The following is a 21,142-nucleotide window of genomic DNA, read 5'->3' as shown; positions in this document are numbered from 1 at the left end:
TTGTTCATAAAAAAAAATTATGAATTATTCATACATAATATTCATGGTGGATCGAATAAAAATTTATAAATTATGTTTATCAATTAAACTCTTATCAAACTCACAAACTAAAAAAATCTCAAGATAAATAAATAAATTTATAATATCAAATTAACTAATTAATTAAATAAATTTAAAATATTAAAATTTAAATAATCAAACAAATATCTAAACGAATCAATCAAGTTCAAATTAAATTTGAACCATTTTCAAACTCATAGAGAAAATAAATCAAACTTAAACCATCGTTTCAATGATTTAATACATTTTATGTTCAGTTGACTTAGCTTAATTTAATTATCTTATTAAATTAGTTTGAACAATTTAAAATTTGACTTAACCTAACTCACACATAAAAGTGCATTGGAGCCCCCTCAACTCCAAGCTAGTTTGTGCGAGGGTAGATCCTTTGGATCACAAAAAGTGGTACAGGGATGGTCCCTTGGCTTGGATTGGTTCAGGAGACGGTCCCCATTCATAAAATAGATGGGGACCATTCATCTCTACCAATCCAGATCAAGGGACCATCCCCTGGACTGCTTTTTGCGGTCCAGAGGATCTGAGCTGAGTTTGTGCACCACACTGGCGGGCTGAGGGCGGGAAAATCATTTAAAAATTATGCGGTAAAGTGTTAGTTTTTAAAACTATAGGGGTCCAAATGAAAATATAAGTCAAAAGTGGAGTCGTGTTGCGTTATTTTGATTTCCTCGCTTCCCGTTCTGATCTTCTTTATCTGTGGTCTTTCGATCGAGCGCTTCTGTTTGAACCCTAACCCTCGCGGTTCATCGTGGTGCGATCTCTGTCCCAAGATCTCCCTTTCATTCGCTCGTCAGATTTCTCCCTCTCTCGATCTGATCGTACCTGCTCGATTCTTCCGCCAAGGTATGTTTTTTTTTTCTTCTCCCGTTTGGATTTTGATTTTGAGGCCTTCGTTTATGGTTGATGAATACTGGGTGTTAGATCGGAGAGAGCAAATGCCGGAGGAAGATCTTGTCGAGCTCAAGTTCCGGTTGTATGATGGATCGGACATCGGTCCTATCCGATACTCTTCTTCTTCCACCATTGCTGCGGTCAAAGAAAGGATAATATCAGAGTGGCCTCGGGGTAGGAGTCTCCCTTCCTTTTTTTTGTCCTACATTTTAATCAGATTATTTTTCTGACTGCAGATGAAGAAAACATCTCCTTTTTTATTATTCTCAGATCTTTCCACAAGTTAAAAACCATTTTTTTTTAATTGTCTTTTTTTTTTGTCATATTCCATAAATTCAGCTTTGACAATCTCTTTGTCGTTTCGGATTGTTGTTCTCTGTACAACGTGGTTGTGATACTGGATTTGTAGTATTTGGTGAAAAGTACTAATAATTGTGCTGTTTGTTATATGGAAGTTTAAATCTTTGAGCGTTACCAAATTGGTGCTGGTAATCAGTCACAGAACTGTTGGTGTGCTAGCACAGGATTCAAATGATCTTCGAATTCCCAAGTTGTAGAAGTCGTATTAAACATTTTCTGTAAAATCTCAAGGAGAATTGCTAAAAGTTTTTTTAGAAAAATATATAGGGAAGCCTTCATACCCCAAATATTTGACGATGGCAAGTCTCAAACCCAAGGATGGCAAGCGCATGCTGAGGCCTTCACCAGCTGCTCTAGATGCATATTTGAATGATTAAAAGTCTCATCCAAATTATTTTTCTCTGTTTTCCTTGTTGATTATTTTTTCTGATTATCTATTACATGATTCCGTACAATCATGTTTGAAGTCTTTAGCCATCTGGTTTGGAGCTTTGCTCTTATTTGCTCATCTTCTAAAAGTGAATTTAACCTGGAATTAATTTTAATGTGGTTGAATGTTTTTCCTCTTTGTTACCTCCTTGGTGCTAAGTTCTTCCTCTATATCTTTTTTATTCCTTTTCGATCTTCCTCTCACATATTTGATGTAATTGGCTTCTATTTTCTGTCTGACTTGGTCAGGACCAAAATGAGGGAAATAAGTTCCCCATTTCTTCTTCAGTTCTCCCTCAACATCCTTCACTGCAAAATATATATATTCTCTACTTTTGCCTATATTAAAGCTCGAGCTGTTAGGAAATTGACCAATATATATATAATCCTATCCGAAAGCGGTGAAGGCGGTTAGCTGGGAACGTAGCTTTGTTGTAGACTAAGCGAAGACTCCGCGCTGTCTCGCATAACACAAAGAGCGTTAGTGCCGGACCAGGGAAGGAGTCTCTGGCATTAGTCTTCCGACGCTCAATTCAGTGATCAATCTGTGAGGAGAAAATAGTGGAAGAAATCGTAGCAACGAACGTGTAAAACCCTAAAGCATCACATACCTTCTCCTGTAGGTGGATACCCCTTTTTATAGTGTCACTGTTTTATACTTATGCATGCATCGAAAAAGATTTGCACGCTTTCCAAAGCCTTCCTAAGAAAGGACAGATCATAAAGTGCTTCTGACACCTTTCCTTAAATGAACACGCAAATCTCTGTGATGTGACAGGATGGAAGATTCTAAAGCACGATTTGCCTATAGGATATTCTTTGTCCTTTGTAGCACAAACTTTTAAAAAAGAGTACGAAGCTGCTACCCATGGGGCCCCTAATAGATCGACTGGCCATTATTCAAGAGGACTGCCCACTCAGCCCTACTGAATGAACCCAATCAATGATCCGGTCTCCAATGGGCCTTTTCCTTAGCTTCGAAGGGAGTAGCGTGTCCAATCGGCCCACAACCTCGATCAGATGAGGCAATTAGTTGAATTACTTAATATTTAGAAATGAGGTTTATTGGGACACGAAGTCCGGCTGGGCAAGAGGCTCGGTCGGCCACTTGTGTCTGACCATCCATGTGGCCGGTTTGGGCGCACCCATGAAATTATTGGTGCCTTTGACCTCTTCTAGACATTGACCATCATGCTAGTCGGTCTTCCCCACTTTGACCTACTTTTGAGGGGTTCACCTTTATCACCGTATGTATATATATATATATATATATATATATATATATATATATATATATATATATTGCCTTGATACCCTGCACATCCGTTCGGTGCACATGGGCACCCTTAGCGACTGGACATGTGAGAGTCGCCTAGGAGTATGCACCGAACGGATGTATATATATAAAAAAAAGGGCAGCCTGGTGCACGAAGCTCCGGCCATGCGGGGTCCCGGGGAAAGATCCATTGTAGGCAGCCTTACCCTGCCTTTTTCAAGAGGTTGTTTCCAAGATTCGAACTCGTGACCTTTTGGTCACATGGCAATAACTTTACCGTTGGCAACAACTTTTATATATATATATATATATATATATATATATATAATTATCCATGTGGAGCAATGGATGTGGAGTTTCTTTACTTTAACATGCCCATCACGTCCATCATAGCTCACAAATATAAGTGCTTTTTTGATATAGGTAGGATTCAAACCCCCAAACCTCCTGTTCTGACCACTTATCCCAAAATCAGGTTGAGTAATAAGGAGAAAGATCTATTTATATGTATATGTAATAATGGACAATCACACTTGTCCAAGTGGGACAATGGGTGTGGTGCCTCTTAGCTTTAGCACTCTTCATTCTCTCTCAGAGAATACATAGCCTTAATCTGGTAGCAGTTAGAATGAGGTATTGTCTGTTTTACTTTGTTTTCAAATTCAATCATCTCATTGGAAATCATCCAACATTTGGTGTTAAAGAAGAAAGCAGATTACATTACATGTTTAAACTCTTGAAAGTATAATCACTATAAAAGTCACTGACTGCAATCTGTATGAGCTGTTTAAAGTTTTATAGTAGGTAATTCATTTGTGATGATAATTATGAGTCTTTCATATATTTAGCATTTATCAGTCTTTATCTTAATATTCTTAATTACCCCATTTATGCATACCATGTTATTATGGCGTCACATCTGCAAGAATCTTTGTGATTTTAATGTTTTTTACTTATTAGTCTTTGTCTGTGTCAAACTTACGGTTTAATATATTCTTCTGTTGTATTCTCTAGATAAGAAAATTGTACCAAAAGTGGCCAATGATGTCAAACTCGTAAGTGCTGGCAAAGTACTGGAGAACAGCACAACAATTGCCCAATGCAAATCACCTTTCAGTGAGCTCCCTGTAGGGTTTATCACCATGCATGTTGTTATACAACCGACATTGACTAAAACCAAAACAGGTAAGTTGGAATCGTTTGTTGGGTTTTACTTTTGATATCTTCTTAGTTTCTCTGAGGTTGGATTAGATTTAGTTGTCCATAAAATTCTATTTCTTTCGTGCATCAAGTAGCGTTCAAATGGGTGACAGCAGATTGATTCTAACTTTAATAAAAACTTAGATTAGTTGTATTTCAAGAACTTCTATATGATCTACGCAAGAACGTTTTAAGTGTTGGGTCACCCGGAGCTAGGCTCGCTTCGTCGATCAGCTTTGACATGATGATCTTTTGCAGCGGAAAACATGAAGTAAAGTTCCCCAATGCTAACATGAAGGATTTACTTGGTATCCATCTTAACGAGGTGACTAATCTAAGGTGTTAGGACCTTCGGTTAGCGGCTAGAGAGGGGGGGTGTGAATAGCCGACCTCAAATTATCGTTTCTTCCTACAATTTAGGTTAGCGCAGCGGAAATACAATGTAGAAATGAAAGTGGAGAAGATCAAACCTCAAACACGATGATATAACGAGGTTCGGAGATGATACTCCTACTCCTCGGCGTGTCCGTAAGGTGGACGAAGCCTATCAATCCGTCGGTGGATGAGACCCCGGAAAACCGGTTAACAACAACTCCTTCTGGGTGGAGAAACCTCGCCACAAACTCTTTTGCAACAGCAATAAAGGAGTACAAGATAGAGCAAGAAAACAAGAAGAATATGAATGTAACAACACTTTGCTTGTCTTCTTGTCGACTGGAGTTCGATGAAGCAACAACTTCACGATGCCAGCAGCAACTGATCAGCAAACCAGTCGAGGGAAGCTCACACGAAGCTTCAGAAACACAGAGCTCAGCAAAGCTCAGATCGCAAGAGTGAGGAACAAGAAGAAGAACCTTCCAGAGAGTTATTTCCACCTTCACTGTAGAGGCTTATATGCTGCACCTGCGAAGAAGACAAAGAAGAATCCAGAAATCTAGCCGTTGAGTTACAACGGCTAAGCCTGGACCGATTAGGCTCCATCCTGATCGGTCCACAGACCGATCAGGCATCGGTCCACAGACCGATCAGGCATCGGTCCACAGACCGATCAGGCATCGGTCCTGTATCCCTGATCGGTCTGTGAACCGATCAGGATATGGGTGGATCGGTCCACAGACCGATCCCCCCTTCTCTGAATCCCTCGCATCCTCAGATAACATTGCTTCCTGATCGTTCTACAGACCGATCAGTTAACCCACAGAAACATTCTGTTTGGTTACTGATCGGTCACCAGACCGATCCAGACAATCAGAGTATCACTGGATCGGTCACCAGACCGATCCAATGCCTTAGAGCTTCCCAGCCCTAAACCCTAAAGCCTTCCCGGTCTAGAGAACGAGCTACCGAACCCTCTCCGACTTCCACGTTCGGTCCAGAGAACGAGCTACCGACCCCTCTCTGACCTAGTCCGGAGAACGAGCTACCGAGCCCTCTCCGACTTCCTCATCCGGTCCAGAGAACGAGCTACCGAGCCCTCTCTGACCTAGTCCGGAGAACGAGCTATTGAGCCCTCTCCAACTCTGTATGGTCCAGAGAACGAGCTCCCGAGCCCTCTCTGACCTAGTCCGGAGAACGATCTACCGAGCCCTCTCCGACTTCGTCCGGTCCAGAGAACGAGCTCCCGAGCCCTCTCTGACCTAGTCCGGAGAACGAGCTACCGAGCCCTCTCCGACTTCCACGTCCGGTCCAGAGAACGAGCTCCCGAGCCCTCTCTGACCTAGTCCGGAGAACGAGCTACCGAGCCCTCTCCACGTCCGGTCCAGAACGAGCTCCCGAGCCCTCTCGGACCTAGTCCGGAGAACGCGCTGCCGAGCCCAGAACGAGCTCCCGAGCCCTCTCTCACCTAGTCCGGAGAACGAGCTGCCGAGCCCTCTCCGACTTCCCATGCTAAGCTTCCATACTTGGACTTCTCCCGTGCCAAGTTCCCTGCTTGGACTTTTTCGTGCCAAGTCTCTATATTTGGACTTTTCCCTGTGCCAAGCTCCCTGCTTGGACTTTTCCCGTGCCAAGTCTCCATACTTGGACTTTTCCCGTGCCAAGTCTCCATACTTGGACTTTACCGAATCAAGTCAACTCAAGTCGGGTCAACCAGGTCAACCTTGACCGAAGGTTGCACCCACAATCTCCCAAGTTTGTATTCTTGTCAAACATCAAGATACAACTTTTCTATTCTCGTCAAACATCAAAATACAACTCGAGTCAGGTCAACTCGAGTCGGGTCAACCAGGTCAACCTTGACCTAAGGTTGCACCAATTTCGATGTTTGACAAAAACCATAATCAAGTTAGGTTAACCCGATAACCTAACTTAGGTTTTCCAATAGTTCTCCAATCAATGTTCTTCCTTGAACATTCACTCCAATGTTCTTCCTTGAACATTCTCTAGACATTTCTCCCCCTTTTTGACACACATCAAAAAGAGTGAATAAAGGTTAAGAGTTTCTTCCTAATGAAAGTCCCATACCTTTCATTGAAACCCTTAATTTCCCCGTTGATACTAAATACAACAATCAACATAGTGATAATTCCATATCACTCATCCTCAGAAATCGAGTAAAAACTCCCCCTAAAAGTCAACTCCCCTTTGACCAATAGGTAAAACTCCCCCTAAAGGTCAACTCCCCCTTGACCATTGCACCAACAATGTCTTGGAGAGTCAGACAACAAATCTAAAATCAGCAATTTGGCATCTGATCGGTCATCAGACCGATCAGAACCTCACTGGATCGGTCACCAGACCGATCCACACTTCCCTGGATCGGTCCAGTGACCGATCCAGACCTCCCTGGACCGATCAGGATCCCCTCTGATCGGTCCACAAATCTCTGATAGGGATTTCTGATTTTTCTCCCGAAATTCAGAAACCCCTAAAAAATCACAGAAAATTTCAAAAATTGTAAAATTTTGAGGATACATTCCTCATAACATATATTATCATGGAAAAATAGTTTTCTATGAAAATAACTTCCATTTTAAAATCTTGATACAAAGTTCGAAAGATTTTGAAATAGTTCAAGGTTAATCCAACTTTATATCAACTTGCTCAATGATGAATGCTATCACTAGAAAAGCTTCATCAAGGCTTTTCAAATCAATTTTGAAATGATTTTAAACCATTCAATTTAGGACCACAATCTTAGGGCTAAATGTACATGACTTGTACACAAGCTTTCCCTATGATCCTCAATTTAGAATTAGGCTCATCTAGGTACAAGAGCTATGCACCTTGATCCTAACTCATAATCCTAATATCTCACACACATCTAAGGTGTATCAAACACATCCAAGTCAATTTTGATGTGAGATATGGGTTTAGGTCATCTTAAGCTAAGTTCTCATGCATTTTCTAGACAACAATTTGATTTCCATATCAAATTGAGTTTTTATCCTTAAATCAATTTAATTGATCATAAATGCAAGAGATGATGACATGACATAAAATAATATCATAAGTGGAAACATGTGCCAATGTCATGGCATAAAGTATGAAACTTAAATAAGGCATGACATATAACTAACCTAAGCATTATCATGACATTTCAAAGGATAGTAAATTAGATATGATGTCATGACATGACATATGGCAAACAATATATGACAAATAACATATAAAGGTATAGAAAATACCTAATTCTAGCTTTAGTTGCCATTTTGATAATTTTGATCATTTTGCCATAAATTCCATATTCCTAAGTGTAATAGACCTAAAATCATATACTAAAGATTTTTAGATCACTATGTGCCAATTAGATTGACCCTAGAAAATTCCTCAAATGTGGTTGGCACATCCTAATCACCTTAGGAATAATTTTTAATTTCATTTTCAAGGCTTGGTTATACCTTGAAACTTCCTAAAATGCCGCCTTTTGCCATGATTAGGTTAACTACCTATCCAAATAAGGTGGGCACACCCTAAACCATCTAGCGTGATGAAATCACGCTCCTAGGAACCCAAAACCTATTTGAGCTCATTGGGTTCACTAAATATTCACTAGGGATGACTTCCCTAGCAACCCTCCTAATGACCCTCCTAGGTTTTAAAGCCTTGGTAATTTGGGACTCATCAAGATCAACTCTAGGGGTGACTCCCCTTGTGACCTTGGTGATGGTCTTCCTAGCCCTAGGTCTTGTTCCATAATCGAATGGAACATTATGGTAAGTGGGCTTGACTACTTGAGACTTAGGTTTGTGACTCAAACCTCTCATGTCCTTGGGCTTTTGCTTTTGACTCTTAGACCCTAGAGTTGACTTCTCCAAATTCTTAAGAGTCTTTTCTAAGGTGGCAAGTCTTGACCTCAAGACTTGGTTTTCCTTCTCTAATACCTCAAGTTTTAATTTGTCATTTTTCTTTGAGGTATTCCTAGGCATATGTCTAGTTGTTTTGGGATTCCTATCTAGGTTTTCCTTAACCTTAGATGAGTTAATTCTAGGGTTGACATTTCTAGTATTATCCTTACCTAGACTAACATGTTTGGCACCTAAGCACATGTATCGGTTTCTATGGTTATCATGCTTATCATCATTGGCAATTGCAATAAAGCTACTAGCATGTTTCTTATTAGAATTGCAATAATGTGCCTTAAAGGGTACCTTAGGGTTTGCCTTAGCTCCCCCTATAGTTGTGCTTGGTCTCTTGTCCTTGTGAGGTTGCCTCCCCCTCGGACATTGGCTCCTATAATGTCCCCTTTGCTTGCATTGGAATGCCCTTGCGTATCGGGACTCCGGCTTCCTTGACCTTTGGCGCCGGTGGAGTCTTCCTAATCCTCTTTGGACATTTACTCTTGTAATGCCCATATTCCCTACACTCAAAGCACATTATATGTAATTTACTTGAAATTAAGTTGCTTGAGTTACCTAGGGTTGAGGATAGATATAAGCTCTCTTCTTCATCCCTTCCGGAGGTAGAGATTTCTTCTTCTTGCTCCAATCTTGAAGAAGAACTCTTCTCCTCTTCTTCCTTAGATGTTGAGTAGCCCTCAACTTCTAATTCCATACCTCCATGATGTGAGCTACTTGGCTCACTTGACTCCTCTTCATGACTTGAATTGGAGCTCTCCTCATGGAACTTAGCCAAGTTGTTCCACAACTCCTTGGCATCGTTGTATCCACCTATCTTACACAAGATATCATTAGGTAATGAAAATTCAAGGATTTTCGTTACCTCATCGTTGATTGTGGATTGGTGGATTTGTTCCTTCGTCTACTTCTTCTTCTCGAGAGGTTCTCCCTTTTTATCCACCGGAGGAGTAAAACCTACTCGTACACAATTCCAATTCACTAAGTCATAAGAAAATACTTCATTCTTACCTTCCAATACGCGAAGTCGTCGCGATCGTAGAAGGGTGGAATCGTGATGTCTTCTCCAAGTAGATCCATTCTCTAACTTGTGCTCCCCCGGGTGTTAATCCGACGAAGAGCAACCTTGCTCTGATACCACTTGTTAGGACCTTCGGATAGCGGCTAGAGAGGGGGGTGTGAATAGCCGACCTCAAATTATCGTTTCTTCCTACAATTTAGGTTAGCGCAGCGGAAATACAATGTAGAAACGAAAGTGGAGAAGATCAAACCTCAAACACGATGATGTAACGAGGTTCGGAGATGATACTCCTACTCCTCGGCGTGTCCGTAAGGTGGACGAAGCCTATCAATCTGTCGGTGGATGAGACCCCGGAAAACCGACTAACAACAACTCCTTCTGGGTGGAGAAACCTCGCCACAAACTCTTTTGCAACAGCAATAAAGGAGTACAAGATAGAGCAAGAAAACAAGAAGAATATGAATGTAACAACACTTTGCTTGCCTTCTTGTCGACTGGAGTTCGATGAAGCAACAACTTCACGATGCCAGCAGCAACTGATCAGCAAACCAGTCGAGGGAAGCTCACACGAAGCTTCAGAAACACAGAGCTCAGCAAAGCTCAGATAGCAAGAGTGAGGAACAAGAAGAAGAACCTTCCAGAGAGTTATTTCCACCTTCATTGTAGAGGCTTATATGCTGCACCTGCGAAGAAGATAAAGAAGAATCTAGAAATCTAGCCGTTGAGTCACAACGGCTAAGCCTGGACCGATCAGGCTCCATCCTGATCGGTCCGGGGTCCTCGATCGGTCCACCGATCGGGCATCGATCTCGATCCACGATCGGCGGACCGATAGATATGGTGGATCGGTCCGGCACCGATCCCCTCTCTCGAATCCTCGCATCCTCGGATAACATTGCTTCGATCGTCTGCACCGATCGGTTAACCCGTGAAACATTACGTTGTTACCGATCGGTCACCGATCGATCCGCATAATCGAGTATCGATCGGTCACTAGACCGATCCAAACTTCCCACCCTAAACCCTAAAGCCTTCCGGTCTGAGAACGAGCCACCGAGCCCTCTCGACCTAGTCCGGAGAACGAGCCACCGAGCCCTCTCCGACTTCCACGCTCGGTCCGAGAACGAGCTACCGAGCCTCTCTGACCTAATCCGAGAACGAGCCACCGAGCTCTCCGACTTCCTCATCCGGTCCGGAGAACGAGCTCCCGAGCCCTCTCGGACCTAGTCCGGAGAACGAGCTACCGAGCCCTCTCGGACTTGGAGAACGAGCTCCGAGCCCTCTCGACCTAGTCCGGAGAACGAGCTACCGAGCCCTCTCCGAGTCCAGAGAACGAGCCTCCGAGCCCTCTCGACCTAGTCCGAGAACGAGCCACCGAGCCCTCTCCGCTTCCACGTCCGGGTCAGAGAACGCTCCGAGCCTTCTCGACCTAGTCCGGAGAACGAGCTACCGAGCCCTCTCCGACTTCGTCAGGTCCAGAACGAGCTCCCGAGCCCTCTCGACCTGTCCGGAGAACGAGCCGCCGAGCCCTCTCTGAGAACGAGCTCCCGAGCCCTCTCTCACCTAGTCCGGAGAACGAGCTGCCGAGCCCTCTCCGACTTCCCATGCCAAGCTTCCATACTTGGACTTCTCCCGTGCTAAGTTCCCTGCTTGGACTTTTTCGTGCCAAGTCTCCATATTTGGACTTTTCCCCGTGCCAAGCTCCCTGCTTGGACTTTTCCGTGCCAAGTCTCCATACTTGGACTTTACCGAATCAAGTCAACTCAAGTCGGGTCAACCAGGTCAACCTTGACCTAAGGTTGCACCCACAATCTCCCAAGTTTGTATTCTTGTCAAACATCAAGATACAACTTTTCTATTCTCGTCAAACATCAAAATACAACTCGAGTCAGGTCAACTCGAGTCGGGTCAACCAGGTCAACCTTGACCTAAGGTTGCACCAACATAAGGATCCACACACGAGCACACTCTACACTATGAAATACACTCCTCGAAATAATCCGGAGGTGGAGAAACCTCGTACAAGCTTATACAAGAGTACAACTCAAAACAAGAAGTAAATACACAAATACAAATGAAAACCTTTTCTTGCTTGATCTCTTATAGCTTGTAATCACCTCTTGAACCTTGAAAGTGCAGTAACACTTGTCTCCAAGAAGCTTCAAGAACTGGTGACAATGGCAAAGAAGATGTGCGTGAGAGTTCTGCATGTAATGGTCACGAAAAATCCTTTCCTAGGATTTCTTCGGGCACCTTAATCGCTTAAGGAGATGCTTAAGTGATTACCACGTCAGCAACAAACGACTAGTTTTCGAACCTTAAGCGCTTAAGGAGATGCTTAAGCGATTACCACGTCAGCAACCTGCAGAAACGACTAGTTTTCGAACCTTAAGTGATTACACCAATCGCTTAAGCCATGCTGAATTGATTAGCCAAATCCATTCAGCAACTCACTGCGCGAAGCATAGCTCTTAAGCAATCATCCTGATCACTTACCGAGCTTAAGCGATTACCCTAATCGCTTAAGCATGTTGTAATCGATTACTCTAATCGATTATAACCCTTCTTGTTTGATCGCTAAAGACTCGTAAGCGATTAAGCAACCTTGCTTAATAGCTTACCAACCTTTCTGTTTTTTCATAGAAAGATCCTTAAGCTTGCTAGATCGCTTATCCTAAGTGATTCAATAACCCTAGCTCTTAAACTCGAGTCCTAAGGTTCCTTGCCCAACATTCGGTCAACTGTGACCTGTTGGGACTCCTCATTGCCTAGCATTTGGTCAACCATGATCTGTTGGGACTTTTTCACCAAGTGTTCGGTCAATTCTTTGATCCACTTGGACTTTTCTCCTCGTCCCAAGTGTCTGTTTCTCCATGACTCACTTGGACTTACAAACACCAAGTGTTTGGTCAACCTTTGACCCATTTGGATTTTCCAATTCCTGGCTTTACTCATCAGAGTTTTTTACCACTTAGCTTCACTCACTAGGATTTTTCCACATGACTTCAGTCACCAGGATTTCTTCATTGCCTAACTTCACTCACCAGGACTTTTCTCATTTGTTTGACTTCACTCACTAAGACTTTCCATTTGTTTGTCTTCACTTATCAGGATTTTCTTAATTGCTTGACCTCACTTACCAAGACTTTCTATCTGTCTGATTTCACTCATCAGGACTTCTCAACTGCCTGACTTCACTTACCAGGACTTTTTATTTGTCTGATTTCACTCACCAAGACTTTCCATTGCTCGACTTCACTCACTGGAACTTTTCTTATCTACCTGGCTTCACTCACAGGACTTTCCATCTGCCTAGCTTCACTTACCAGGATTTCCCACACTAAGTATTCGGTCAACATTGACTCACTTGGATTTTCTTCTTCTGCCAACTTTCCCACACTAAGTCCTATTCTCCGGTTAGGGCTTTCCAGTCAAATATCCGGTCAATCTTAACCTACTTAACTTTTCTAGTTAACCTTTGATCGTCAATCTCCCAGATGGAAAATTGCACTAGCAATCTCCATATATTATCAAATATCGAAATTTAAACATCAACACTCAAACTTGAGCCAATTCAGGCTTAGTCAACCTGGTCAACCTTGACTCAAGGAAATTATACCAACATTAAGTCTCTTGGTTGGCCTTGAAAAGCTTAAACCTGAATCTTATAATTGATTTGTTTACTTGTCTATGTTTATTGCCATAGGTTTTTCCTTGCATTAGTTGATAGCAAGCATGTGCCTAATATGATTGTAAAAAATGATCAGAAATGTTGGATGATTTCAATGCATAGAATCCAAGACATGGAGCATACGTTGTGAAAAATTGTTACAGCAATAGTGGGGAATAACTTTTGGAAGTAAAATTCTTCCTTGCAATGTTTTTTTGGATGTATCCAAGTTTGGTTGAAGATGTTTTTTTGTAAACCTATTCCATAGAACATTGTTGTTGAATAGACACAATTCAAAGCACTCTTGCCGAACCAGGGAAGGAAGGTCAAGGCTGGGAAGATCAATTGACGAGGCAGTTAAAGTCAAGAAGTGGTCAACCTTCAAAATCACCAACAGGAGTAAGAATATATCTGACCAGACCATATGATCGATTGGGCCTCAAATGGCCAATCGAACCTTAAATGGTCGATCGGATCTTGAATGATTGACTAGGCCTTGGAGTCGGACCTCTGACCCCCTTACATGTAGACAGAGTATAATGAGTAGTGGAAACCCAGCCGACTAGGCCTTTCAATCGGTCGGACAATCTACGATATTTTGGCAAGGCTTAAGGCTAAGTATCAACTAACTTGACTAACTTCTCCGGCTGATCGGACATACAGATCGACTAGACATACCGTGCCTTCAAGGGAAACAAAGGAACCGAGTGAAGATCGAGTTATTGACTACATCCTGCAAGGCCGAGCTGACAATCCTCTTGAACGTTGGCCGATTAGCCTATTGTGATCCTCTTGAACATTGGCCAGTCGGCCTATTGTGGGCCCCATGGCCCAATGGCTTCGTACTCTTTCTTGGTATTTTGTGTCATAAAGGACAGAAAATATCTTACAGACAAATCACATATTCGAAGCATCTAGCTTGTCAAATCATAAAGATTTTCCAGCTCATTTTAGGAAAGGTGTCAGAGTCATTTTATGACTTGTCCTTTCTCAAGAGTGCTTTGAAATGCATGCATAGACACAATAGTAACACTGTAAAAAGGAGTCTCAATCTACAGATGGACGTATGCGATGCTCTATAGTTCTATATACTCATTGCTATAGTTTCCCTCCATTGTTTTCTTCTCATAACTCGATCACTGACTTGAGTGTTGGAGGGTCAACGTTGGGGGCCTCTTCCTTGGTTCGGCACTAACATTCTCTGTGTTACGCTGGACAACACAAAGTCTTCATTTGGTCAACAGCCATGTTCCCAGTAACCACCTTCGCCGCTTTCAGAGAGAATCAAATAGGATTGCCAAGCGAAAAACGTGAATTCTAATGAACTGAATGCATTGCTATCTAGTGGCCTTCTGAGCGAGCTAATTTTAGCCAATAGTCAGTTGATATATGTTAGATACCATCAATATCAATTGCTGCTCATTATGTGGCCGGATGGTGTAGTACTTCTTTACGGCATTTAGTGTGGAACTATTAATTCTCACGCAAACAATATAATTACCTTTTTCGTCTGATCTAGAATAGTATTAAACTCCTCGAACTCTGACTGTTTTAACTTTTGTTCAGATTGCTAGAGTTTCCTGTTTAGATATCCCTTGAGCTGATCAACCATAACCAATTCTAAACTGAATTTTCCCTCTTAGTTCTTGCTGTTTAGATTCTTTTTTCTTATTTTTGAATTGATTTCTACTTGCCATTTATAACGACTCCAGAAAAGAAGGTTGATGAGTTGCCCAAGAAGACAACCTGCACTTGCTGTATAATGTAGGAGCTAGTCAATTTTTCGCTCCATCAGTGATATCATGATCTGCTACGCGGTTCTGTGTCGGAAAACAAAAACCACCTGACACAATGTGTTGTTTTGTTAGAGGAACCTGTTGTCCTGTTTTCTATGTCGTTGCCCAAAGTCAGATCGTCGCACGACCAGTCTCAAAGATGCAGGTAGATATTGGCATGGGAAACGAGGGCCTTATAGTTATACAAGAGTCTTGTTTATGGACTAGGCTGTTCTTGTGGATTGCGTTTACAATCATCTATAGTTTTTGTTAAACATGTTATATATGTTTCGATTGTATCAAATGCAATGTAATTAGATAATACTGATGTCGTCTCAGCGATATCGATATTTGCTTGGTTTCTCATGAAAACAGGATCTTTTTGAAACACTTGACCAGATAAGCTTCAAGAAGTAAAATAGGGATGACTCCATGAAACCAGAATTTCAGTGATTTTTACAAAGCAGCCTGGATAGGGTGAAAATTACATAACTGATTTTGATACTCTCAGTTGGGTTTGTTCGTCTATCTGTTGTGGGCTTTATCCGAGAACTTTGTTTTGCTTCACGTTGGTAAGCTTTGTTAGTTCATCCAACTTAGTTTTATTTAACTCGTTTTACTTTGTCTCTTCGCATTGCTAAGCTTCATTAGTTCATCCTACTCTATGTACTCACCTTGCAACTCTGTTAGGCTCGTCTTACCTATTGATGGTTCACTTGTTAAACTTTGCTGATCCTTCACGATAACTTTTCGAACTTGGTTCAGACCGTTCAGTCTTCATGCTTGAAGGTGCTTGAAGGTTTGGAGTGGAATCAAACAAGAAATACACAAGTCAAGCCATCTACAAGTGATATTAAATCAAAGTGAGTTAACATTTGCGAATAAGATAGATATTCGATAAAAGTTCGTTTATACTTGTATATAGAGAAGGAAATAAATTGAAGAATACATAGATAACTTTAGTAAAAGAAGAGAAGAAATTTTTTTTCCAAGCTTACAAAGTAGCCGACTCATTCTTAGTGTTTGATCATCTACTGGGTCACCTTCATCAGCACTATTTTAAAAGACAATGGTTGACTTTGTCATGACTTATGTGGGTCGGTGGGGCCAAGGGGGGTTGACTTAGAACCTATAGAAGAGTCAACGATGGTGATCTTTCCTCAATAATGTTGCTTTGAGTGGAAGGTTCCCCTCACTTAAAAATTGACATCAAGTGGGTTGCAAGAGTTTATCCTTTCGAATCTCGCAAAGATCTTATACTGCGATAGATCATCATCATTAGCCCTCCGTCATTATCAAACTGTGTTTGTCTTGACTATCTCTGGTCGATACACATCTATACAAAGTGTGTGTGTCTAGTAACATTTCGTTTGCACCTTTAGCTATAGATTTACTAATCGTCTTCTTCGTTCATGCAATCTCAACTTGTTTTCGTGCCAAAGTTCTTGACGAAACAATACACAATCGAGCAAACTCATTGACTTAATAGAATAAGTATGTACAAGAGTGTATATTTACATCCACATGCAATTGCGCGGTCTAGGAAGAACAATACTTCTTTCTGTTTTATCCCGGAGTATTCGAGTATGTATGTGTGTGTATGCAGTGATGTTGACGGGTCTAAGTTTCTGGAACTGAATTTTTGTACATAATGAACAAATCAAGGTTCATGAGTAGGAGCCTATCAACCGAAAGCTCTGAAACGATGCCCTGAAGAGATTAGCAAAGAAAAGACTAACGGCGCTAACCACTTCGGGCGGATTCGCAGGCTGCAAAGGGTGGTTTTGCTTCATCGTTAGGCTTGGCAGCCCGAGTTGTTCACGTATCGAATCGATTTTATCAGGACTCACAGGGGTGCCTGAGGTTTCAGAAACATAGAAGTTGTCCACTACTTCAGCGCCTTCTCTTGAAATCTCTGCTCTTCGAATTGTCAATCCATTCTCGCGGAATACCCGAGTGATTTCCGATAGGGAGAAGTTCCTTTCTCCTTTCCTCAGCTCCAATGCCACACCCTGAGAATAAGAAGATAAAAACATCAATACAAATCTGAATACATTGTTGAGGACTTTCGTTGTACCTCTGAGGCTCTTCGCTCTATTGCTGCCTCAAGGCACTGAATCAGGCGTCGTTGCTCGTCCTCGTCGCTTATGGGGAGGCCGTCAGCATTTCTGATAAAGTATTCCTGATAAGCTTCACCCTCATCTGAACTAACAGTGCCATGATGCACGACATATTGCATATCCGTGAGCGTGCAAACCGTGTCGAAGAGGAGCTTCGGCCGGTCCTTAGACCTCAAAATGACCACAGTGTATTCCTTCTTCGAACAATTCATCAGAGTCACTTTGGGCCTCGAGTTGTCCTGCACAATTTCTCTAGTAACCACCTTCTCGTAATCCCGATCATCAAACATCATCTGATGCAACCTCCTTTCGGGGTGCGTAAGTCCCATTGAGACACTCATCGTAGCAGTTCTCGGATCGTTATCACCTCCAAGCACATGGCACACGCGCTCCTTGATCGTAGAAAGCCTCTGGGGGTCTTCAATTGCTCCCTTAGTCGACTCATCGATAACATGAAGCACAGCTGCCACTCGACTGTTGTGTGTCCACAGCTCGGCCTTTGCCACATGACACGATTGGTTCGCAAGCACGGCACACACCTCAGATAGCAAGCCAGGTCTGTCGGAGCCCGTTAACTCAATCAACGTGTGCTTACTCGAGGCCGTTGCCCCGACTGAATTCTGCACTTCAGGGAAGAAGAAAGCATCCGATTCCAGAGACTGCACAAAAATGCAACACCGAACAAAACAAATCATACCGATGATGACTCGAAACATCAAAAGACTATACAGAGGACAAACAACAAACACCTTCTTGATGTAGGAGATGACCTCTTTGTCCAACACTTTGTTTCCATCTCTATCAGTCACATTAAACACTGAGAGAATCAAACACCAAGAACAGAGTAAACAATCAAGCACACACAGAGATGAAAAGTCGATCGATCAATCATTTCGATCTGATATTTACCATCCATGAACCAGCTTCCATCCGAGGTTATGTAGGCCTTTCTGATGAACAGGTTTAGGTCAGTGAGGACTTGAACTACTTGAAGTAAAATACCATGCTTGTTAACACAATCCACCTAAAACACTCAAGCTGAGAATTAGTAAGAACTTAACCACTTAAGCTTTAATGATCATTAAGTTGATTGCTTACTCTAATTACTGTTGCATCAGAGCAGTAATCGTTGTCTATCACAACCCTGCAGCCAAGAACCAGATGTTTCAGGACTGAAGAACCCTAGAACAGCCAAAGCAAAACCCTAACTTTTAAAGCAGAAAAAAAAAAAAACTGACCTTGGGGAGTTCATCCATCTGATGAGTTTAGAGAATTCGTCCTCATCCATCTCCACTTCTACTTCCTGCTCTGGAGGATTCCCCATGGATTTGGTTAGGGTTTCTTCTTGAAGGAGCAAAGGAGGCACAGACAGTGGGAATGGATAAAGAAAAAGGTCTTGTTCTTGGTAAATATAGTACACAAAAGAGGCATAGAAAGTTTTCTGCCTAGTAGTTTCTTTAAAATTATTCTATGAATTTTGATTTTCAATTGTTTTTTTTTTAATTTTTTATGATGCAGATTCAATCCCCTTGCGCAGCCTACTGGATCAGAATTAAAGCTTGAAGTTTTCAGCCGAAATAGCCGGTTTATTCCGGAAAATAATATGTTTTTAAGGGTTTCCGAGACGTGTCGGGATCTCATTGGCTTCGCGGCTGGCGGCTGCGTCATGCATCACACGCAGAGTGAACGGCGTGGTAAAAGGCGGCGCGCGCGTGCGCCTCCGATGGGCGTGCTGTTGAGTTGGACGGCGATCTAGGCCGTAAAAAACCTGGTCAATTTTGGCCACGTCGGACGAAACCGATTTAATTAATTTGGGAAAAATGATTTGTTGGAATAAAAAAAAATTATTTAAATTTTATGGAATTTTCATGCCGCCTAAAGGGCGGCCTTGGGGCTTGGACCACTCGAGCAATAGCATCCTTATCAGATACGTGACCCGTGACCCTTGGATTCCATTAAGGTCCCTTTGGAAGATACTCCTCATCCGATCGAATCTTATAGATATCGATTGGCCACATGTTTGACATACGCGAATGGAATGAAAGGTCCGGTACGCCATTAATAAACGGATGATAGATTTATTATAATCGATATGAATTAATTATGGATGAATACGTTTCTTCGGATAAAAAATTTCTTCACCGAATCGATTATAAATTGATATAACATGGGGCGAAAGGTGATTCGTTCATCCCAGCGTCTTCGTCAACTCGTCTCTAGGTTAACACGAAGGGCGTCTCCGTCAACTCGTCCCTAAGCCAACACGGAGGAGGTAAATCATGGGTGATTACTAGTCATTAGTGCAAATGGCCAAGACATGGGGGAGGTTATGCTCGGTCACGCCGAGTTTCGACCCCAAGACCTTATGTGACAACACCCCATGCCTTAACCATCGCACCGCTCCGAGGGGACTAAATTGATATAACATAAGAACAGACTCTAAAAGACATTGATCCGGTGATGATAGGGGTATAGTAAAGAAGATCGATTGACGTGAAAGATTGAATTTAGTAGGGTATCCTAGTCTGCTGAACGGATCATACAGTGTTGAGTGGATCATGCAGTGTTGAGAGGACCATATACTGCCGAACGAGCTGATTACGACCAAGCGAATGGTGATAACTACGTGGATAAGTAAACCAGGCTCTATCCTTGACCGAGTAAAATAACCCTCCGATAACGAAGAGAAATAAACAGTAGCTAGTCTCACCAATCGGGCTTTGCGTCCGATATGATCGGGATAACCACGGACAATCATGAGGTAAGGAAAGTGACAAAATCGGCAGGTCCTGAGAACACCGCCGAGCAGAGGCAACCCAGCCGAGCGGACCCCGAGCGACTGTGCATGACCCCATCAAGTATCTTGTCATATCCTTTTCGGAGTTTGTGTTGCTGACAGTAGGGCATGTCCAGCAGGCAATCGTACGTTAGAATTTTCCAGGTTGTCACGCCAAATGATTGCATGACTACTTAAGGTATGTTATCAGAGATATTTTTTGACATGTATCTTTCTAGGACACCTAGGAAGATGTGTCTACACCTTGAGATGTATGCGCATGCACCATGTTGACACTATAGAAGGGGGTTCCTAGCTACAAAAAAAAGTATGTGCAACTTCGTCTTCTACATCTACTTGCTACAGTTCCCCTTTCTTTGGATCATCGGACACTGACTTAAATGTCGGAGGGCCAACGCCAAAAACCTCTTCCCGGCCTAGCACTGACATTTGTTGTCTTGCAGAGCTACGTGGAGTCTTCATCGCGTCAACCGCACAACCGCATCCCCATCTTGCCATCTTAGTTGGTTTTGGACAGGATCATATTTGACGTCATCTGTGGGAAGTTTACCTGAATCTGAAATGCTGAGATAGAGGATGTTGGAAGACTCACCACGATAACGTTGACGCAAGAGGAGTTCAACATGCTGGTGCAAGAGCGAGCGGTGAAAATGTTGACCAACAACAGGCAATGGTCGGTCGCCAAGTAAATGAACCTACAACATCGGCGATAGGCCAACAAGCCGATTATAGAGACCAAGCGGGAAATGTCGTCGCTCGTTGACCAAACAACAAGCTAATCGGCACATTCGGAGATGCACCAGATGAGTCAATCCCTTATCATCAGGCATTGTTCAGCACCCCTTTAGAGGAACAAGGCCGAGCGTATAGAGCCTAAGGATCCTCATCAGAGGAAGCGCCCGTTGGGGGATGAGTGCAAGGGTAAAGCCCCAAGGCTCGATGACTCCTCCGAACGGATAAACAGACAATTCTCTCAGGAGATCTTGGATGATTGGCTATCGTGACACTACGTGCCGCTAACCATTGGAGAATACACGAGAGCAACTGACCCAGAGGATCACCTCATCAAATTTGAAAACATGGTCATGCTCCATCAGTACTCCAACGAGGTCAAATGTCAAGTGTTTCTCACTACACTCTCAGGATCAACTCAGAGGTGGTTCAGACGACTGCCGAACTGCTCTATATGTAGTTTTAAAAACTTCCGAGCAACGTTCTTACAACACTTCA

The 21,142-nt window shown here is 42.5% G+C and overlaps 2 protein-coding genes across 2 annotated transcripts; one reads left to right on the top strand and one right to left on the bottom strand.

Moving 5' to 3' along the window:
• The first annotated feature begins 761 nt into the window (after positions 1–761).
• LOC122041300 (membrane-anchored ubiquitin-fold protein 4-like) lies at positions 762–15,383 on the top strand. Its single transcript, XM_042600939.1, has 4 exons — positions 762–921; positions 1,000–1,143; positions 4,049–4,219; positions 14,933–15,383. The coding sequence occupies exons 2-4, from the start codon at positions 1,014–1,016 to the stop codon at positions 14,986–14,988; spliced, it is 357 nt and encodes a 118-aa protein (XP_042456873.1). The 5' UTR covers positions 762–921; positions 1,000–1,013; the 3' UTR covers positions 14,989–15,383.
• Positions 15,384–16,440: 1,057 nt separating this feature from the next.
• On the bottom strand, positions 16,441–18,535 carry LOC122041299 (ACT domain-containing protein ACR6-like). The gene is made up of 6 exons (XM_042600938.1): positions 18,354–18,535; positions 18,214–18,259; positions 18,025–18,139; positions 17,865–17,932; positions 17,073–17,774; positions 16,441–17,007 (listed from the first exon to the last, which is right to left on the bottom strand). Exons 1-6 carry the CDS (start codon positions 18,437–18,439, stop codon positions 16,663–16,665), a joined length of 1,362 nt encoding a protein of 453 aa, XP_042456872.1. The 5' UTR covers positions 18,440–18,535; the 3' UTR covers positions 16,441–16,662.
• Positions 18,536–21,142: the final 2,607 nt, after the last annotated feature.

This window comes from Zingiber officinale, chromosome 2A, assembly GCF_018446385.1.
Source record: "Zingiber officinale cultivar Zhangliang chromosome 2A, Zo_v1.1, whole genome shotgun sequence".
Lineage (NCBI taxonomy): Eukaryota > Viridiplantae > Streptophyta > Magnoliopsida > Zingiberales > Zingiberaceae > Zingiber > Zingiber officinale.
Note: the sequence above shows the minus strand (reverse complement) of the source record. Positions and strands in the feature narration are given on the sequence as shown.

What these genes read in the sequence shown, in the direction of transcription:
- LOC122041300 (XM_042600939.1), top strand. Translation starts at nt 1,014, where the DNA reads ATGCCGGAGGAAGATCTTGTCGAGCTCAAGTTCCGGTTGTATGATGGA. An exon ending in AATATCAGAGTGGCCTCGGG is followed by an intron (nt 1,144 to 4,048) that starts GTAGGAGTCTCC and finishes TGTATTCTCTAG; the next exon opens with ATAAGAAAATTGTACCAAAA. An exon ending in ATTGACTAAAACCAAAACAG is followed by an intron (nt 4,220 to 14,932) that starts GTAAGTTGGAAT and finishes TAACGACTCCAG; the next exon opens with AAAAGAAGGTTGATGAGTTG.
- LOC122041299 (XM_042600938.1), bottom strand. Translation starts at nt 18,439, where the DNA reads ATGGGGAATCCTCCAGAGCAGGAAGTAGAAGTGGAGATGGATGAGGAC. An exon ending in TGGAAGCTGGTTCATGGATG is followed by an intron (nt 17,933 to 18,024) that starts GTAAATATCAGA and finishes TGATTCTCTCAG; the next exon opens with TGTTTAATGTGACTGATAGA. An exon ending in TAGAGCGAAGAGCCTCAGAG is followed by an intron (nt 17,008 to 17,072) that starts GTACAACGAAAG and finishes TCTTATTCTCAG; the next exon opens with GGTGTGGCATTGGAGCTGAG.